This window comes from Cavia porcellus, unplaced genomic scaffold (assembly GCF_034190915.1).
Source record: "Cavia porcellus strain 051 isolate PalLab524CR breed Dunkin Hartley unplaced genomic scaffold, mCavPor4.1 scaffold_11, whole genome shotgun sequence".
NCBI lineage: Eukaryota > Metazoa > Chordata > Mammalia > Rodentia > Caviidae > Cavia > Cavia porcellus.
This window is the reverse complement of record NW_026947494.1, coordinates 58,533,495-58,551,885: the sequence shown is the minus strand read 5'-3', so window position 1 is coordinate 58,551,885 and position 18,391 is coordinate 58,533,495. Positions and strand designations below refer to the sequence as shown.

At 37.0% G+C, this 18,391-nt stretch overlaps 1 protein-coding gene across 10 annotated transcripts in view; it reads right to left on the bottom strand.

Annotated features, from left to right (window-relative positions):
* The window catches only part of Bdp1 (B double prime 1, subunit of RNA polymerase III transcription initiation factor IIIB), a 134,905-nt gene that overhangs the window by 89,404 nt on the left and 27,110 nt on the right, over nucleotides 1–18,391 (bottom strand). For 7 of the 10 annotated variants that reach the window (XR_010050552.1, XR_010050553.1, XM_063258324.1 and 4 more), the window contains exons 2-7: nucleotides 18,112–18,388; nucleotides 16,152–16,261; nucleotides 14,500–14,559; nucleotides 12,065–12,193; nucleotides 9,430–9,563; nucleotides 8,496–8,590 (exon numbers count right to left, since the gene is read on the bottom strand). Coding sequence is in view for 8 of the 10 variants with exons in the window: in XM_063258324.1 (XP_063114394.1) it covers nucleotides 8,496–8,590; nucleotides 9,430–9,563; nucleotides 12,065–12,193; nucleotides 14,500–14,559; nucleotides 16,152–16,261; nucleotides 18,112–18,388 (805 nt within the window). In the remaining 2 variants the exon portion in view is untranslated. Of the gene's footprint in view, nucleotides 1–8,495; nucleotides 8,591–9,429; nucleotides 9,564–12,064; nucleotides 12,194–14,499; nucleotides 14,560–16,151; nucleotides 16,288–18,111; nucleotides 18,389–18,391 lie in introns of those variants that run through there. The other 3 variants (XM_063258326.1, XM_063258325.1, XM_063258327.1) reach the window with 2 other exon arrangements.

Genomic DNA, 18,391 nt, shown 5'->3' with positions numbered 1-18,391 from the left:
CTCTAATGATGCTACTACATACGTCCCAGACAGCAGTACTAGGACTACAGAAGAACCTCCACAAAGAAAACCCCAGAACCCACTGATTCTGGGAAAAATGGAGAAAAGAGAAAGAATGAATCAGTATGAGTTCATAATGAATAAGAAAAAACTAACATATACATGTCTGGTTTGCCTCCAGACATTACAGTGGATGAATACAACTTATGCCAGCATTTAGTATTATTATGAAAGACCCTCAGACAGAAGAATTTAAAGTCAAGTTTTACAAAGATAATCAAGGAAATCTTAAAGGAGGTGGACTTTGTTGTTATTTGAAGAGAAAATCTGTGGAACTTGCATTGAACTTTTGGATGAAGATGAAAGTAGAGACCAAAAATTACATGATGAGGCGGCAAGGTTTCAAGTGAGGGGAAAATATGATGACTCAAAATACAAGTGTAAAGACTTTAAGAAGATCCTGTACCTGCAACAAAAGCAGCTGAACTGGAGAACTGAGAGGAAGGATGCACTATCTTGAATGTGCCACAAGCAAGTAAGTTGTCATCATCAGAAATGTTTCACCCCACAAATCTTAAGGATGGAGCAACACACCCTCCATCCTGGAAAGTGGCTGCCACGCGAGCAAGCTGCGGGCAAGCCAGGAGAGACCAGTCTGCATCTCCTGAGATCCAGCCATGTTGGAATTTAGAGGGCTGAGCAAAAAAGCAACACACCCTCGTCCCTGATAAGCGACTGTGGCACAAGCAAGCGGCAGGCGAGCCAGGAAAAGAACAAGTCAGTGTCTCCCATGAGCTTACCAGCGTGCAGGCTGAGAATCAAACATCCTGTATCTTCCCCCAACCTTAGCAACTGGATGGTGTCAAGGACAGTCGGAGTTCATAGCAACTACGGCACATAAAGCAACTAAATGCTTGTATTGTTGGGTTGATTATGTTGACCAGGGGCCAGAGGTCTAAGCATCTCTTGGGAGGTTGACCATATGCAATGTAGCAAATATGGGGGATTTCCTTCTATCTTCTATTTAAACACAAATACTGTTTTCACTGTTTTGCTTTGTTTTGATTAACTGCTTTTGCTTTATTCAATATTCTGTTTTGTTAGGTTTTATAAGGTTCTGTATTTGGTTTGATTTTGCTATACCTGATTGAAAGGACAACTCTTGTGAAGATAATGAGATATACTATGGTACCTATTACTGTTATCCTAGTAGCCTGCTCTGAAGTTCTGTACCAATTTCACTGCATTGTCTCGATTTGCTTTGTTTCTGTCTTGTTATATTTTACTACCTTTAAAATAAAAATAAATAAAAATAAAAAACCCTTAAGGATCATCTATTGGTGCTGAACGAGATCAGAGAACAACTTTAGTAGTGTTCAAAGCTTGGATAAACTAAGAAGCTCCTTCATTTGATAGGTTCCCCAATGATGTAGATTCTGCATGTATTAGGGAGCCAGAGGAAGCTGAGTACTGTATTCAAATCCTTGATGGAAGGTGGTTTAGAAACCATCAAATCACTGCCCAGCTATGGAAAAGGACTATGTATTACTAGGTGCAGACCTCAAGAAAAGGGAGGAAAGGTTGAACGGAGGGATAGTGTTATGGTTTGTGTCTGGATGTCCCCCAAAGGTTTATGGGGTCATAGGATCATGCTTCAAGAGCCTGTAACTGACTCATAGTCGACTGCCAGGATTATAGGTATGAGTGCCACAACCAAGTGGGTGGGGCTTACATATAACAAAAGGACAGAAGAGAGCATTCTCTTGCACTCCTTCCTTTTTGTTCTTATTGCTTTGTTATTTTCCACCACCATGAGCAGTAGTCCCTCTGCCATGTGCCAACCTAGTATGGAGAGAGCTAATTACAGACTGCAACCTTTACAAAGGATGAGCTAAACAAACCTTTCCTTCCTTTAGGGCATTGGGTTATTTCGTCTCAGCAAGAGAAAAAAGTAACCAAAACAGAAGGCATTCCTCAATTTTCCTGAAGCCAACAGAGGCCCTCATCACTCAGATTCTGTCAGTGTTGCAGAAGTGGCAGGGCCTCTAGAAGGAGGCATTTTTTCAGAGGCCTCAAGCACACTGGAAATGAATGCTCAAGAAGTTGAAACCAGAATAGCATTTGAAGAAGCTACACAAAAAACATCTTCTGTTTTAAAACATCTTCTGTTTTAAAAGACAGAAGATGGGGGAGAATTCGAAGAAGATACTTACGGAAAAGACACTAGCTGGGCATGGTGGCACATGCTTATAATCCCAGCACTGGTGAGGCTGAGGCAGGAGGGTCACTGTGAGTTTGGGGCCCGCTTAGGCTTGTAGTGGGTTCAAGGACTGCCTGAACTGCACAGTGAGACCCTTCCTCAAAAACAAACCAAAACAGTAACACACACTGCATCTATCTATCTGTTTATCTTCTATCTATGTATTGACAGGCTTGAAAAAGAGCAAAGAGGGGGCTGGATATTTAGCTCAGCGGCATAAGCGCCTGCCTTGGAAGTAGGCAGTCGTGAGTTCGATCCCTGGTACTGATAAAAAGGAAAAAGACAAAAAAAAAAAAAAAAAGAGCAAAGAGAACTGTCCTGAAAGACAGGCTGAAAAAGGCTGCCCTGCAAAGGAATTTGAAGACAGCAGTCCAAGAAAACAGTTCAAAGAGAATGCCTCTAAAAGAGAATTTAAAAGAAGAGTCAAAACAGGTAGTGCAGAGAACCCCTGCAGAGCGTTGCCAGTGAGGCTGAAGATGATGCCAACAATGAGGCCAAAGGAAAAGGCAACCCCAAAAAAGAATCAGAAGAGAACAAGTCCAAGAGGGAATCTAAAGAAGACTGCTTAGAAAAACAATCTGAAGATGGCTCAGAAAATGAATTAGAAGGGAAATGGTTTTGAACAAGATTTTGATGAGGATGGCTCTGACTAGCAGTTTCCTGAAGACCTTGACAAGATTTAGAAAAACATGACACCAACAAATCAGAATTTGAAGCCTCTGAAAGACTGTTAGACATGGAAAACTATTAAGGAGAATCGGACAGAGTCAAATGAAAAGAAAGAATAGGAAATATATGATAAGGTTTCTAATGATTCAGCTGAGAAAAAGGACAAAGAACATGCAGATGGAAAAAGAAATGAATATGAAAAAGAGGAAGAAGATGACACCAATGAAAAGCTGTTTAAAAACTCAGATGAAAAGATGAGGAAGATGCAGGTAAAAAGAAGATGACAAGGTAGATACAACTCCAGTGAGAAGTCTGACAGGGAAGGTGGGTTCCAATGAGCCATTTGATGATTCTGATGAGAGGGGTCCTTTGGGTAATGTGTGAAAGAGGGACTACTATCCACAGCAAGCAGCTGTGTTAACAGTGATAATGATGATGATAATGATAATGATGACAAAGACGATGACGATGCTGATGTTGTCTAATCCCTTAAACTTGCTTTCCAGGGAAAATTTCCATCTCCATTTGCCTCTGCTTCATTAGTAATAGAGGGTCATTAGGGTCATTAGTAGTAGAGTTACATGAACACATGCAGAGTGGCAAGCTGTCAGATTCATGCATCAAAATTCTTTCATTTTTGCCTATACCTAATGATTTGCCTATACCTAATGAAATGTATGTTAACTGCTTGTTCAGTTAAGAGATGTAATGATGCCTGTTTGCTATTTGCAGCCGCCATAGACGGCGGCCCAGCCATGCCTGCCTGCCTTGGAGCCAACTGAGTGTGGACTGAAACCTCCAAAAACTAAAGGATAGATGTACACATATAGGCTTCATATGCCTAGAACGTCACCTAAAGAGTTTGCAAGACTTGATTTTATTATATGTGATGCATGAACAGCTAACGAGACATCATGATGTGGTCTCAAAAAGGAAGTGAGCAGATCCCTTCAAGGAAAGCAATTAAACTTGAAATTTCAAATTTGGGAAAATTTGTATCCTCCACCATGAGTTTGACAGTTTTCAAGGCCAAACACTACCTGTTATTTTTCAGACTTCCGGGAGAACATGGTGGGCTAATAACAGCAGCCACGGAGGCTCTCTGAGATTACCAGTTTAGAATCCAGGAGCGGTGCCGTGTGAGGAATGCTACGTGAGAAGAGATGTACCCTGCCGACCCAGGAACGAACTAAGCTGAGAGAAACCAATTGGAAAGGCAATCCTGATGCTATAACAGGAAGAGATAAAATCTCAGTGCTGAAGCTGGATCCCGCGCCATTGGAAGCCATCCTGCTGCAGATACCGCATCCCAATCCGCACGGCAGGGAGAGAGACGCGGGAAAGCTCTGAGAGCAGGAATCGGCAAACCAAACGGCATTGAGAGCGGGACTGGCAGGGAGCCCTGCATTGAACTGCGGTGAGTGAGAGATATGGGGACCCTTTCATAGACTAGGAGGCTCAAACAGAGGACATTCTGGGAACAAGGAGACTAGCCAGAACACAGCCCCGCAGTGACTTTAGTCGTGTATTTCCCTCTCAAGTGGAAGTGGTGGGGAGCGCTTGGCCTGGTGACGCCGCGGACTAAGATCCAGTAGGGTAGCCCAAATCAGGTCCCTGCGCCTGGGAGTGCACCCTAGCAGTGAAGCATTCAGTAGATTGACCTGGAGGGGTGGGTCCAGAAGAACCTGCCCAGGTCTGTGTCTCCCTAGTACATTGCAGTGGGTGGAACACCTAGCCGGCGGATTCAAACAAACTGTAACAGACAAAGAGAAAAAAAAAAACTGGGCCTCCTACATACGCTTATATGGAAGGAACAAAAAGTATGGGAAAAGGGAGCAACAAGAAAGGGTCCTCAGTCCCCAATCCTGAGAACACTGATGCAGGAAAGGTAAATGCAAAAGAGAATGAAGACAGAAAACATGCAATATCAAACACGGCACCCACAGACATAAAGCGGTATCTCCGGAGCCTCATAGACGAGTTCAAAAATGAAGTATTTAATGAAATAAAGCAAGAAATAAGTAGAATAGTTAGAGAAATGCTAAGCACCGCCCAAGAAAAAACAGATGGTGGAATGGAAGAACAGAAAAAAAGGGGAGAATTGTTTGATGGAGAAAATAGAGAAAACATAGAATACGTGACGCAGATTCAAAGAGATTACCAGGAAACTAAAAACTATCGAAAGCTGGCATAACAGCTTGAAAGAAACTAAGGATAGATTATCTCAACTGGAGGACAGATTTGTAAGGTGGGAGCATGAAATGAAAAACTTCTCAAAAATAACAAAGAAACAAACAGCAATAATACAAAGGCTAGAAGATGATAAGAGGATCTATAACTTAAGAATTAAGAACATAAAAGAAGAGGTAGGGACACAAACAAATGAACTACAAAAGCTATTCACAGAAATAATCCAGGAGAATTTCCCTAATTTAGCAAAAGGTAAAGATACTCAGATGTATGAGGCATACAGGACCCCAGCCACCTACAACCCAAACAGAGTTACACTCAGGCATATAATAATCAAAATACCAGAAATCCAATATAAGAACAGAATATTAAAAGCCATCAGAGACAAGAAACAGATCACTTACAAGGGAACGCCTCTCAGAATTACAGCAGACTTCTCGGCACAAACCATCAAATCACGAAGAGCGTGGGGGGAAATAATTCAAGCTTTGAAAGATAATAATCTCCAGCCAAGATTGATATATCCTGCACAACTATCCCTGGAAATTGATGGAAAAACAAGGTGCTTCCAAGATAAAGAAGAACTAGGGGAATATACAACCATCAATTCAACCCTACAGAGAATACTGCAGGATATTCTAAAAAAGAAAAATACGAAGATTCCAGAAATAGTGGCAGAGAAGCCACATTGAATGGAGCAGAAAACAAAATAAAGAAGACAAATTGACAACTAATGACAGAAAAAGAGCTCAACAAAAATGAGGCAGAGAAGATTGGATGACAGGAACAGCTATTTTGGAGAAAACAACATCATAATAAGTAATGCTGATTTAGTATCATCTTGCTTTGAAGTCCCATCAAGCTTTTGTTCTTCTGTCTCCATAGGTCTTAACATGTTGTATCTTATTGGATTTTATTATATGTGATAGTATAAACAAAAACTTTTATAGACAAGGAGATTATACAGAAACCATTGTTCATTTTCTGTTAGTTGATTCTAAATACCCTGTAATACTGTCATTCTCTTGAATGATTTCACATTGTTTTGATATATTTGATGCTACAGCATATGAAGAAGCTGTTATTATGCCCTCTTTTTTATCTCAATCTCCTTTTTATTATCTACTTTTTCATTTTTATCTTTTTAATTAAGGGAAAAATAAATAAAAAATAACAGGATGTATTATAGTAACCCACTTTGATTTCCTATTAACTTGATTTGAAACTCTGTATTGCTCTCACCATCTTGTTTTGATTGATTTTCCTCTATTCTGTTACGCTTGATAGTACCAAGTTTGAAAGTATAGGCAGCAACTATGAAGACAATAAGATTCATTGTGATGCCCATTCTGGTTGACTATTATCTTCTATTGAAGTCCTCTAATGTCTCCAATGGTTTGGTTTTATTGGTCTTATTCTTTACTGTTGTGTTCAATTTTATTATAACTGATGATATAGGCAATTCTGCTTAAGATAACAAGAGGCATTATGATAACCACTGTTGATCACCTTGTATTTTGTTTTTACGTTATATATTACGTCCATCCTTTTGATTTGACTGACTCTGTCCTGGTATGTCACATTTGATTTTACTTTCTTCAAAAAAAAAAAAAAGTAATAAGAACTGTGGGAGTAATGAAACCCAAAATGTGTAATTGTCATTGTACAAAAGAAAGAAAAAGAAAGTTCTCTAAAAGATATAGCTGCATATATATATTTAAGTGTATAAGATGGATAACCATATTACTGAGTTTTGTTGGGTCACTGAACAAAACTGTTTGCAGTCTGACTGTTTGAAAGTCCCCTCTATATGGTTTAATTTTGTAACTTCAACAACTATTTCTAAGATAACAATATGTAATTAACTAGTGATTTCCTACTGTTTATTTTTTTCTGAAATTCTGTATAACTTGTACCCTTTTTCTGTTTTTTTCTTTTTACTCCTTAAATTTAGAAAAAAAAGAGATATAATGATGTAAATTAACTGGATACTTGCCCTTTTGTGAAATTTGTTAAATGCATGCAGAATAATATTTTTTAAAGTATTCTGACTGAAGTTTGTGATATTCAAAATTAAAAAGTTGGTAAAATACAGAAAATCATAGGGGCTGGGGATTTAGTTCAGTGGCATAAGCACCTGCCTTGCAAGCAGGCAATCGTGAGTTCGATCCCCAGTACTGATAAAAAGCAAAAAGACCCCCAAAAAAAAAAAAAAATGCAGAAAATCAAAAACAAGACTCAAACTCCCAGCAAAAACACAGGAAGCATTTGTATTCTCAGGTATACTCTAGATGTAACTGAAATACGCTAGTGGCTGCCCAAAGGTAAAGTTTCCTAGGAGAGCAACAGCTAGCATAGTGTGGATAATTCAGAATTAAGTCTCTTTATGCCATCCCAGAAATTCAGGAGAATGATGGCACAAAAATAGTAAAAAAAATAAAACATGTATTGCAACTTTATAAATAAAAGTTATTACATGTGCTGTTGAGCACTTAAACAAAAGTTACAAAAAATAAGCCAGGAGTCACAGCACATACTATAATCCCAGCACCAAGGAGACTGACACACGAGATCCCAAGTTTGAGTCCTGTCAGGGCAAATGAGTGAAATCCTCTCTCAAACAAAAACATTTTAAAAGCATTTAAAGGGGCTGAGGATTTAGCTCAGCAGCATAAGTGCCTCCTTTGCAAGTAGGCAGTCGTGAGTTTGATCCCTGGTACCGATTTTAAAAAAAGCATTTAGAAAATAAAGATTAAAGAAGCACTCAATCTCTAGTACGACACCAAAAAAGACACACAGACAGTCAGGCAGTAAAAACTATAACCCAGATATTCAACAGGGTAAGACAGAAAAATCACATGTTCAAGGCCTAGACAATTTAGCAGGACCTTATCTGAAATATTTTTTAAAAAAGAGTCAAGCACTCAGGAAGCCAAGGAAGGAAGATCACCAAGAGTTCAAGGCCAGCCTGAACTATATAGTGAGTCTCTATCTCCAAAAAAAAAAAAAGAGCTATAGACCAGGCATGGTGGCGCATACCTATAGTACTATACTAGTATTCTAGGAGGTTGAGGCAAGAGGGAATGCAAATTCAAGCCCAGCCTGGACAACTTAATGACTAGGCAAGATCCTACCTCAAAATAAAAAAAAAATAAAAAATAATTGAACTAAGTTCAGTGCTACAACCCTACCTTCATTCTCAATACTACAAAAACTGGTGGAGAGCTGAGGGTTGCTAGAAAAATAAATCAGTGGTACAGCGCTTGCCTAGCATATGTTAGACCCTAGATTCAGCCTACAGTACTGTCCACCTAACCCCACAAATAACATTAGTAACTGTTTGGTTTCTTCTCAATCAACAATGTGATGAGATTACCTTAATCTCTATCCTTTCTCTGTGAGGAAAAAGTTGTCCAATCATGGAGAAGTCAGTTCCTACCATGCTGATGGCTAGAAAGAACATATCCGTTTCTGTAAAAATAAGATTTAGAATCACTGAAAATTAATGTTTTCAGAAGAAAGAAATCCCACATAAGTGTATATAAAGTTAAAATATACATTTAACAGTACTTAATTTTATAGAAAACTTTATGGAATATCTTAAAACATTTTTTTAAATGTCGTATAAGAAATTTTCATGTTCACACCAAAAGAGCCAAAATTTATTAAAAAGACAATGTCATTTATCATAAAAAGTAACTAACAAGCATGCCATTGTATAGTTTTTTCCCTGGTATCATTTTATCTATAAAAACCTTATTATATAATATTATCTGAAATAAAACATTATAATCATTGGAAATTATTGCTAATTTTTCATTTAAAGGTTTTGTTTTGTAGGACTTGAAAGAAAATTCCAGCCAAAAATGACTGAAAGACTAATACTTTTTTTTTTTTAATTGGTACTGGAGATCGAACTCACGACCGCCCGCTTGCAAGGCAGGTTCTTATGGCGCTGAGCTAAATCCCCAGCCCCTAAAAGGCTAATTCTTAAACATTACTTTTATTAGTATGTTTGCAGCAATAATGATTATATTTGATGTAGGCATTTGATATGAGTACCTAACACATTTTCATTCTTTTTTTTTTACCCCTTCCTCTGCCCTCCTTGCTCCCTACCTTTTCTAAAATAAAGTTAAGAGATACAGACAGTTCCACAGTGCGGACAGGTAGAGGTACCAAGAAATTTAGCTAGGAAAATTAAAAAAAAAAAACACAGTTCTTCACATTTATTTGCTCATGGAAGACCTGACTTAAATCAGTTCATTTCAAATAAATAACTCACACAACTTTTAATGAAAATTAGTTACCTTTATTGGACCATGGCTTAGAGTAATAGTTTTTTCTAAAGCTGGAATATGTAGTTGTAGAACCACGCTCAAATATAGGGTCATTTTCCTCAACAACACAGGGGCCTTTTGTCCTTAAAACTTCTACAGTTAAACTAAAAGAAACACATGTTCAAATAGGTCCACAGTAAAAAAGTAAAGAAACAAATAATAAATCATATTTAAATAGTTATTTTCAAAATTTCTCATGGCAGTCACATCAAAGGTATAATACACATTTCAAAAAATGGTAAATATATTTGTAATGTATATACTTCCTAAATACCTACTAATTTTCACTTAAAATTTACTTCCTAAAAAATAGAAATAAATTTTCAGTATCCATAAAATCAATACAAAGATTATAGGACATCTTTGGGCCACCTAAAATATTTGTTTCAACTTCTATTTGCCTCTTTATATTCAGTGTTATTACCATATAAGGAACAATAGAAATATTGAGACAAAAGCCTATTATGTAAAAACAAAAGTCTGTTTGCTCTATGGTACCAGAATCAAGTCTAGGGCTGCTCTAACACTGAGCTACATCCTTATTATCCTTTTTTCTTTTTTCTAGTAAGACAGATTCTCACTATATGGTCTATGTAGGAGTTGAACTTGCGGTCCTCAAGCCTCAGCCTCTCAAAAGTGCTGGGATTATAGGCATGAGCCACAGTGCCCAGCAATCTATTATATTTATATTTTACATCGTAACAAAGTAATTAAATATGATTTTAAATATTTAAAAACCAGTAAAAAAGGGGGCTGGGGATTTAGCTCAGCGGCATAAGTGCCTGCTTTGCAAGCAGGCAGTCATGAGTTCAATTCCCCGTACCAATAAAAACAATAAATAAATAAAAATAAAAATTAAAAATTAAAAAAAATAAAAACCAGTAAAATTATCACAACAGACTAATGAAAAACAACATACGAAACAATTATTAGCAGTATACATTTGTTTCATTATCATAAAATTTAAGTGCTTAAACACTTTTACTAATTTAACACATTCACATAACACAGGACCATAATTCATATGCATCACTGCCAGACGGCTTGAACCACCAGTGGTACATATGTGACTGTTCTGTTGGGTGGCTTTTTATTAATTAATTAGTGAAAAGATCCAGAAAAGTAATTAGATCCATTTGTACTACCAGGGGTACAAGCTGTGTCCCATAGAACAACGATGCTTTTATTGTCAGTGGTTCGAGCCAGCAGGAACATGTTAAACTACCACAAAACACTAAATTGGGCATGGTGACACAGGCTGATCAGTTACTTGGGAAGCTGAGGCAAGAGAATCACAGGTTTGAGACCTGTCTATAGACTTAGCAGGACTCTCACTCAAAACTAAAAATTTTTAAAGGGCATTACAATGTAGCTCATTGGCAAAAGGCTTGCCTACCTACGCAAAAGACTGTGTTCAATCCCCAATATAACGATAGCTGAGTGTGGTAGCATACATCTGTAATCCCAGCACTCGGGCTAAGGCAGGAGGACTGTTCCCAGTTCAAGGCCAGATTACGCTACATGGCAAATTCAAGGCCAGACTGCACTACACAGCAAGTTCAAAGCCAAGCTGAACTATACAGCAAGACTTTGTTTAAAAAAAAAAAAAAAAAAAAAAATCAGTAACAACAAAGGCTTACATTTCATTTCTTCTTTTCTGAATAAATGTACTTGGTGTTGAATAAAAAACAACAAAAGACTTTCTAGTCCTTGTTGTTTTGTTTTCTTTCTCTTCTGGTTTTTTTGTGACAAGGCCTCACTGTGTACTTTAGGCTAGCCTTAAACTCACTATGTAGGCCAGGCTGGCCTCAAACTCATGGCAGTGTGCTGGGATTACAGACATACGCTATCATACCCAGTGATTCCTCTTTCTTTTTACTTATTTATTTATTTTTTTTTTTTTTTTTAGACAGGGTCTCGCTATATAGTTCAGGCTGGCCTTGAATTAACTATGTAGCCCAAACTGGCCTCGAACTTACAGTGATCCTCCTGTCTCCGCCTCCCAAGTGCTGAGATTACAAGCATGTGCCACCACATCTAGTTCATTTCTTTTTATTTACATATTAATTTCTCTTGCTTTTTAAAAAATACGTTTTAGAAAGGCAATTACATTGCATAGTGCCAAATGTAAGGAATTTGACATTATAACTTACAGATTAAACCAGAAGGTAAATTAAACATCATAACAAAAATCATAAAATATGTTGTCTATCCTTCATTATATACCCATTAGTTTTCACCAGACACAAGAAAACAGAATTAGTTAATATGAAAACTTAAATACTGACTTCAAAACTGAGTCCATCCTAGAAATCTATCCTCAGTGGGGAATAGCATGTTCATTAACTCAGCAGCATGACTCAATTATCAGGTAAACAGTGGTGTTAGGTTAATGAATGACAGTGCTGCAGTATCATCTTTTCATAAACACATTAAAAATTGCTAAAAATCACAAATTAATCTAGCCCACTTTTCTGCTCACAACATTCATGATGTACATGATACAATGGCATCTAAGTGACCATGACAAATTCAGAAACAGGACATTTCCCCTCTCACAAAATCACAACTTCTGTTTCACTGTCTCTGCCTATCTCTCTCCTACCTTTCTTCATCCAAAATAATTGAACCGTCTTCAGCTACTTTCACTCTTGGAACCAGCAACGGCCCATCATCCGTCTCTTCCACTGCTTCATTGTCTTCAGCATCAAGAGCACTCTGACTTTCTTGTGTGCTAAATATGACAGCAAGTTAATTCATAACAGTACAAGAAGCGTTTCTAGGAGCTACAAGCATGGCTCAGTGGTACAGTCTATGCTTCTGCATGCACAAGGCCCTGTGTTCTATTCTCAACACCAAAAACAGCAACAGAAGCACAAAAAGAAACACCTTACCCTACATTATGTTATAAGCAACTTTTAATTTAGAATATTTACCCACCCCATCTTTCTCTTTTTCCTGACACCGATACCCAGCATGCATACACAAAAATGTGTTTCCTGAGTGGTATAAACTTTAAAATAATCACAAATTAAAACCTTCAGCTGGCTGCAACTTTCCTTATAACCTAACTGAAAATACTACGTGTTGTTGAAGACATATCTCTAAGACCTTCTCAAAGCCAGGCTTAGTGGTGTACACTTGTAATCCCAGCACTCGGGAGGCTGAGGCAGGAGGACTGTTGCTAATCTGAGACCAGCCTGGGCTATGAAGTGAGCTCAAGGCAAGCCTGAACTGCATTGTGAGACCCTGTCTCAAAAAGACAACAAAAGAAAGAAAGAAAGAAAACAAACCTTCTCAAATTTTATCTGGTAGCATTTAGTAAGAAATTTTTACTTTCTTAAAGACATGGGGCTAGAGTTATAGCTCAGGGTAGCATACACCTAATCCCAGCACTCAGGACTAAGGCAGGATGACTGGCCTGGCACGCAGACAGCCTTGAGTGTATCCCCAGCACCAGAAAATATAAACAAAACAAATAAATGTTCATCTTTTCCATATCCATATACTATCAAAAGTAAACTACCCTATTATGGCATTAACAGTACTAATCCTTAGTTCCTAGCACTAGTTTCCAGATCATTTTATTAACTCTTCAGAGCAATCCTTCAAGGTTAGATTGTTAAGTCTTAGAGAACATGAGTAATTTTTATTCTAGTCTACACAACAGCAGAGCAAAAAGCCAAAGACAATTGCTCTTTTTTTTCTTTTAAAGAAAGGTTTTGTATACTTACCTTAGATTTTTAACTAATTGAGGAAAACATGAAAATAACACATATTAATGGAGTACTATACTTCTGATATATGTATACTTGGTATAATGTTAAAATCAACTAAAAAAATATCCATCCCATCAAACATTTATCATTGCTTTACTGTAAAAACACTCAAAATCTTTCTTCTAGTTTTTAAAAAGTATCTAATTTCTATTTTTAAATTTCTACATACTACAGTAGTTACCCTACCATATAATAGCACACCAGAAATTCTTGCTCCTAACTGTAACTTAGTTTTTTAAAAACTGACTCCAAATCAAATATACTTTCTACTCTATTACACTGTCTATTTAAAGTTTGTTTCAGAGTTTTTGAGGGGTGGATTTTTTTTTAAGACAGGCTCTAGACCAATGCATGTAGCCTAAGCCAGCAGCCTTGTATCTGTAATTCTTCCTTAGCCTCCTGAGTGCTGTACCACCATGCCTAGCACTCTGTCCAAGTATTATTGAAGCAAATATAACTATAAACCTGAGAATTACAACCTACCTTTAAAATTCAGAGTTTTCTTTAAAAGAGAATATGGATCCTAGGCAAATGGTAAGAATTACTTGGCTCCTGAAGTGACAAGCTAGACTCCCAAAGTTCCACTAAGCTTCCACAATCCCCACTTTGAAATACAATACAAGGGGCTGGGGATTTAGCTCAGCGGCATGAGGGCCTGCCTGCGAGTGCACAGTCGTGAGTTCGATCCCTGGTACTGATTAAAAAAAAAAAATAGAAATAGTACAAGGCTGTAGTTACTTCCCAGGAGATTTTTCTTTGTCTTTTTCTTTTTCTTTTTTTTTTTTTTGTACCAGGGATTGAACTCAAGATTTCACATTTGCCAAGCAGGTACTTACACCCCTGAGCTAAACTCCTGGCCCTGCTTTTTTTTTTTTCTTGGACAGAGTCTTGCTGTGTGGTTCAGACTGGCCTTGAGTTCACTATGTATCATCTAACTCATGGTGATCCTCCTGCCTTAGCCTCTCGAGTCCTGGGATTACAGGCATGCATCACCATGCCTAGCTATCATGTTGCTTTAAATAAAGAAGTAACTTTAATTCATAAGTGAGTCTTTTTAAAATTCAATTAAATGTAATCTAACTACAACAAGAAACATCACTGGATATCATTTTTTTAAAAAACACACGCATAATCAGATTATGGGAGCTTGGAGGTAGGGTACTTGTCTAGCATGAGCAAAGACAAGTCTAATCTCCAAAACAAGAAAATAAATGTATCCATGACAGAATATTTTTTGAAAAGAGTAAAATGAGATGCTTACTCTCTTGTCTGGACTGGAGTCAATGTTTTTTCAGTTTTCTTTTCTTGTTCCACTGAAGAACTATTAAACAGAAATAACAGAATACTTTTTAATAAATATTCATTTATATCTTACTCATTCTATCTGCAGACAAGAAAGACATTAACTTCAATGTGTGTGTGTTTCACTGAGCTTAAATAACGATGCAATCCAACAACCAATTTTTCAGTAATGGCTGAGGAAAAGGCACAGTGTATTGCCAGCATGAATAACACCCTGGGCTCAATCAATAGTCACCTCAAAAAAAAATGACAAAGATGAAGAAGGAAGAAAGAAAAAAAAAAGAAAAGAGAGAAGGAAGAAGAAAGGGAGGAGAAGGAAAAGGAATGGAAGGAGGGAAAATTTTCAGCCCTGAGTAGGAAATGCTGTCACTTCCCAATTCCTTAGAAATAAGGTACTCTAGAGGTATAAAATGACATAGGTGGCTTATTTCCAACGTCTAAGTATCAAACAATTCAAAACCTAGGTTTCTGGTCCCTCCTTTACCTGGGTGAAACCCCTGGTAAATACGAAAAAATACGCTACCTCAGGGCCAGGGATATGGCTCAGCACCACAGTACCTGCCTGGCAAGCATGAGGTTATTTGATCCCTCGTACCAAAAAAAAAAAAAAAAAAAAAACTACCTCCACCTGCTAACCATAAATGACACAATACTGAAGACAGAAATTATAAGCCTTCTGCCTGACCCCACCTCAGACTAACTCTGATTAAAACTCTGCTCTTCCATAACATGCTCATCAGATTGCCACCATGTTGTTACGAGCTCCAACATAAAAATTAGATCACTCCTTTAAATCAGGTTCTAGTAAATATGAAACAGAAATTGTAAAGAGAAATTGATCAGATGTTTTTACATCCTAATACAACATCTTAATAATGAACTATATCCTAATATTAACATTTTAATAATTAACATGGTACTACATCCTAGTAATTGACGTAACAAAGGAATTTTTGTTTAATTTCAGCAATAAAAAGGCATCATTTACCATTCCCAGAAAGTAATTACAGAACTTTAACTATCACAGCAGGGATGCACTCAGCAGTAGAGCGCATAGCACAAGGAATACCCTGGATTCAATCTCCAGGACCAACAAAAAAATAAAGAGAAAGCGAGACTGATAATTTTTGTTACCATTACAGTTTGTGTTTGGATGGCCCCCTCAAACCTCATAGAAGTGGTTGAGTCTTGCATTTGTGATTGGTTCATTGTCTGGCGCTGGGATTGATGGTGTGAGTGTTGCACCCACCCAGGGGCAGGGAGCCAGCATACAATATAAGGAAGGAAAGGAGAGTGCTTTGCCCTTTTTACTCTTGTCACTTGCAGCCACCATGAACGGTTGCCCCTTATCCACACTACCCTGCCTTGGAACCAACTGAGTATGGACTGAAACCTCCAAAAAACTGTAAGCTAAGTATACCTTTCCTTCCTTCATTTTAGGCATCAAGTATTTTGTCTCAGCCACAAGAGAGAAGTAACCAAGACAGTTAGAAAATTTATCTAAAAGAACAACAGATAAATTACAAATTCTATCAACATACATGCTTTTGAAAAATGTTAAACTGTATGCTACACAACCAAATAAACTGAAGAGAAATAAATTTTACTTACGACATTGGATTGTTATCTGGTAAATAATATATGAAGTCTCTCATAGTCATTTTTGAACGATCTGGTGGCATCTGGCTTTCATTTATGGCATATTTGTTTTTCCACTGTTTCTGTATACACAAGAGCAAACAGAAATCTACTTTTATAAACACAGAATTTCAGATACACTATATGTAAATATAAAGTCCACTGCTATATTCATCACGAGTGCTTTAATAGCATTCCTACTCCACTTGTGCCTAATTGTAGGGAAAAAGTACAAATTGAACATTTAAAAGTTGTACATTATTTTTAAGTCTTTAGTTTTTAAAAACTAAAGTGGCTAAACTTAGATAAAAGGATATATCAAATTCTGCTTAATGGAGTGGAAGCATAGCTCAGAGACAGAGTATTTGTCTAGTACACATGAGGCCCTGGGTTTGATCCACAGAGCTTGGGCTACCTGCTCATGGGGGAGTATTCTATAATTAGTAATAAGAGCTTACCATTTTTTTGGATACTTATTTTTAAACATTGCTTTAAAAGTGTTTTACTTATAGATACTCTTATTGGTTCTGTTTTACAATTGAAAAGATGCAAAAAATTTCTTAAAACTTCCCAATGTCATATAACTAGTAAGGGATAAAGTTAAGATTCAGAGTTTCAATTGTTGTATTGTCATAAACATCTATGCTCCCAGCAGTCATAAGGTTAAGACAGAGGATCACTCCAAGTTCAAAGTCAGCCTGAATGACACACCACAAACTTGTCTTAAAAAAAAATTTAAAAAAGAGCCAGGTGTGGTGGCACATACCTGTAATCCCAACATTAAGAAGGCTGAAGCTAGAGGATCATTCTAAATTTGAGGCCATCCTGAACTACATAGTGAATTCAAGGCTAGTCTAATCTATTCAGGGAGACTCTGTTTCAAAAAAATAAAATTAAAATAAAGATTCAAAGTTTTAGTAACTAGGGCTGGAGATATAGCTCAGCAGCATAGCACCTGCCTGGCAAGCGATCCCCAGTGCCAAAAAAAAAAAAAAAAGCTGAAATAACTAGTTCCAGAGCAAACATGCTTCACTACTGTTCTTGAAAAATAAAAATTCAGTCAAGATTAACAAAAACATGGACTACTACATGTATTCCACAAACTTTTTCCATTCATAGTTTCCCACATTGTTCTTTCAGAAAGCATTACAAACTTATACTGTTCAACTATACTCTTAATTCAAATAAATTACTATGTGTCACTTGAAAAATCTGACTGTTTTATAAATATTTATGTATCTATGTGCATGTTTATAAAATTTTATTTTTTGACTCCATCAAAAACTAAAAACTACAAATGAATAAAATATGTAAAGATTACTACCAGTTAAAAAAAATAGTTTATAAGATTCATTCATGCTTCCTAACCATTTCTTTAACAAAAACAGATATTCTATTAACAGAAGGGTTGTAAGGTGGACTCAGCCACCATATCATACACCTATAATCCTACCACTCTGAGACAAAGACACAAAAATTGAAAGTTTACAAGCACTAAATCCTAACCATTAGACCATCATACAAAGTGAATCAAAAATCTGACCCCAATCTGGGCAAAATAGTGACCTAAATAAGACCCTGTCTCAAAATTAAAAGTTAAAAAAAGTCAAGCATGTTGCTCAATATAAAGGCCTGATTTTAATCTCCAGTACAACCAAACACAGATGGCACTTGATTTGTCCCACATCAAAGACTAGTGATGTTTATTTTTCTTCCAAATGATACCACACTAACCTAAAAAAAATCTAGCCAGGTGTAGTGGCATACATCTGTAATCCCATCACTCGGGAGGCTGAAGCAGAAAGATCACCACGAATTTAAAGCTAACCTGGACTACAGAGTGAGACCATGTCTCAAAAAATAAATTAATTAACATAATAAAACAAAAACAAATCTAGAAAACACATGAAAATTGTGATTTTTTTTTTCTTACCTTCTCTTTTCTCAATTCTTCTTTCAACATTTCCCGTAGTTTCTGGGCTTTGTATATTCGGTACCTGTCTGAGCATGGCTGTTTCTGTTTTGTTGGAATCGGGTTTGGCTGTGGAACATCTTGACTAACTGCAGATAAGGGAGGAGACTGTGAAGGAACACTAACAATAGGTTTAACCAGACTAGAAGTGCTGGAGAGTCGTCTTCTCCTCTGGGACACAGAAGATGATGATGTACAGGATTCTTCAACATTATTTTCACCACCAATCTTTTCATCACTG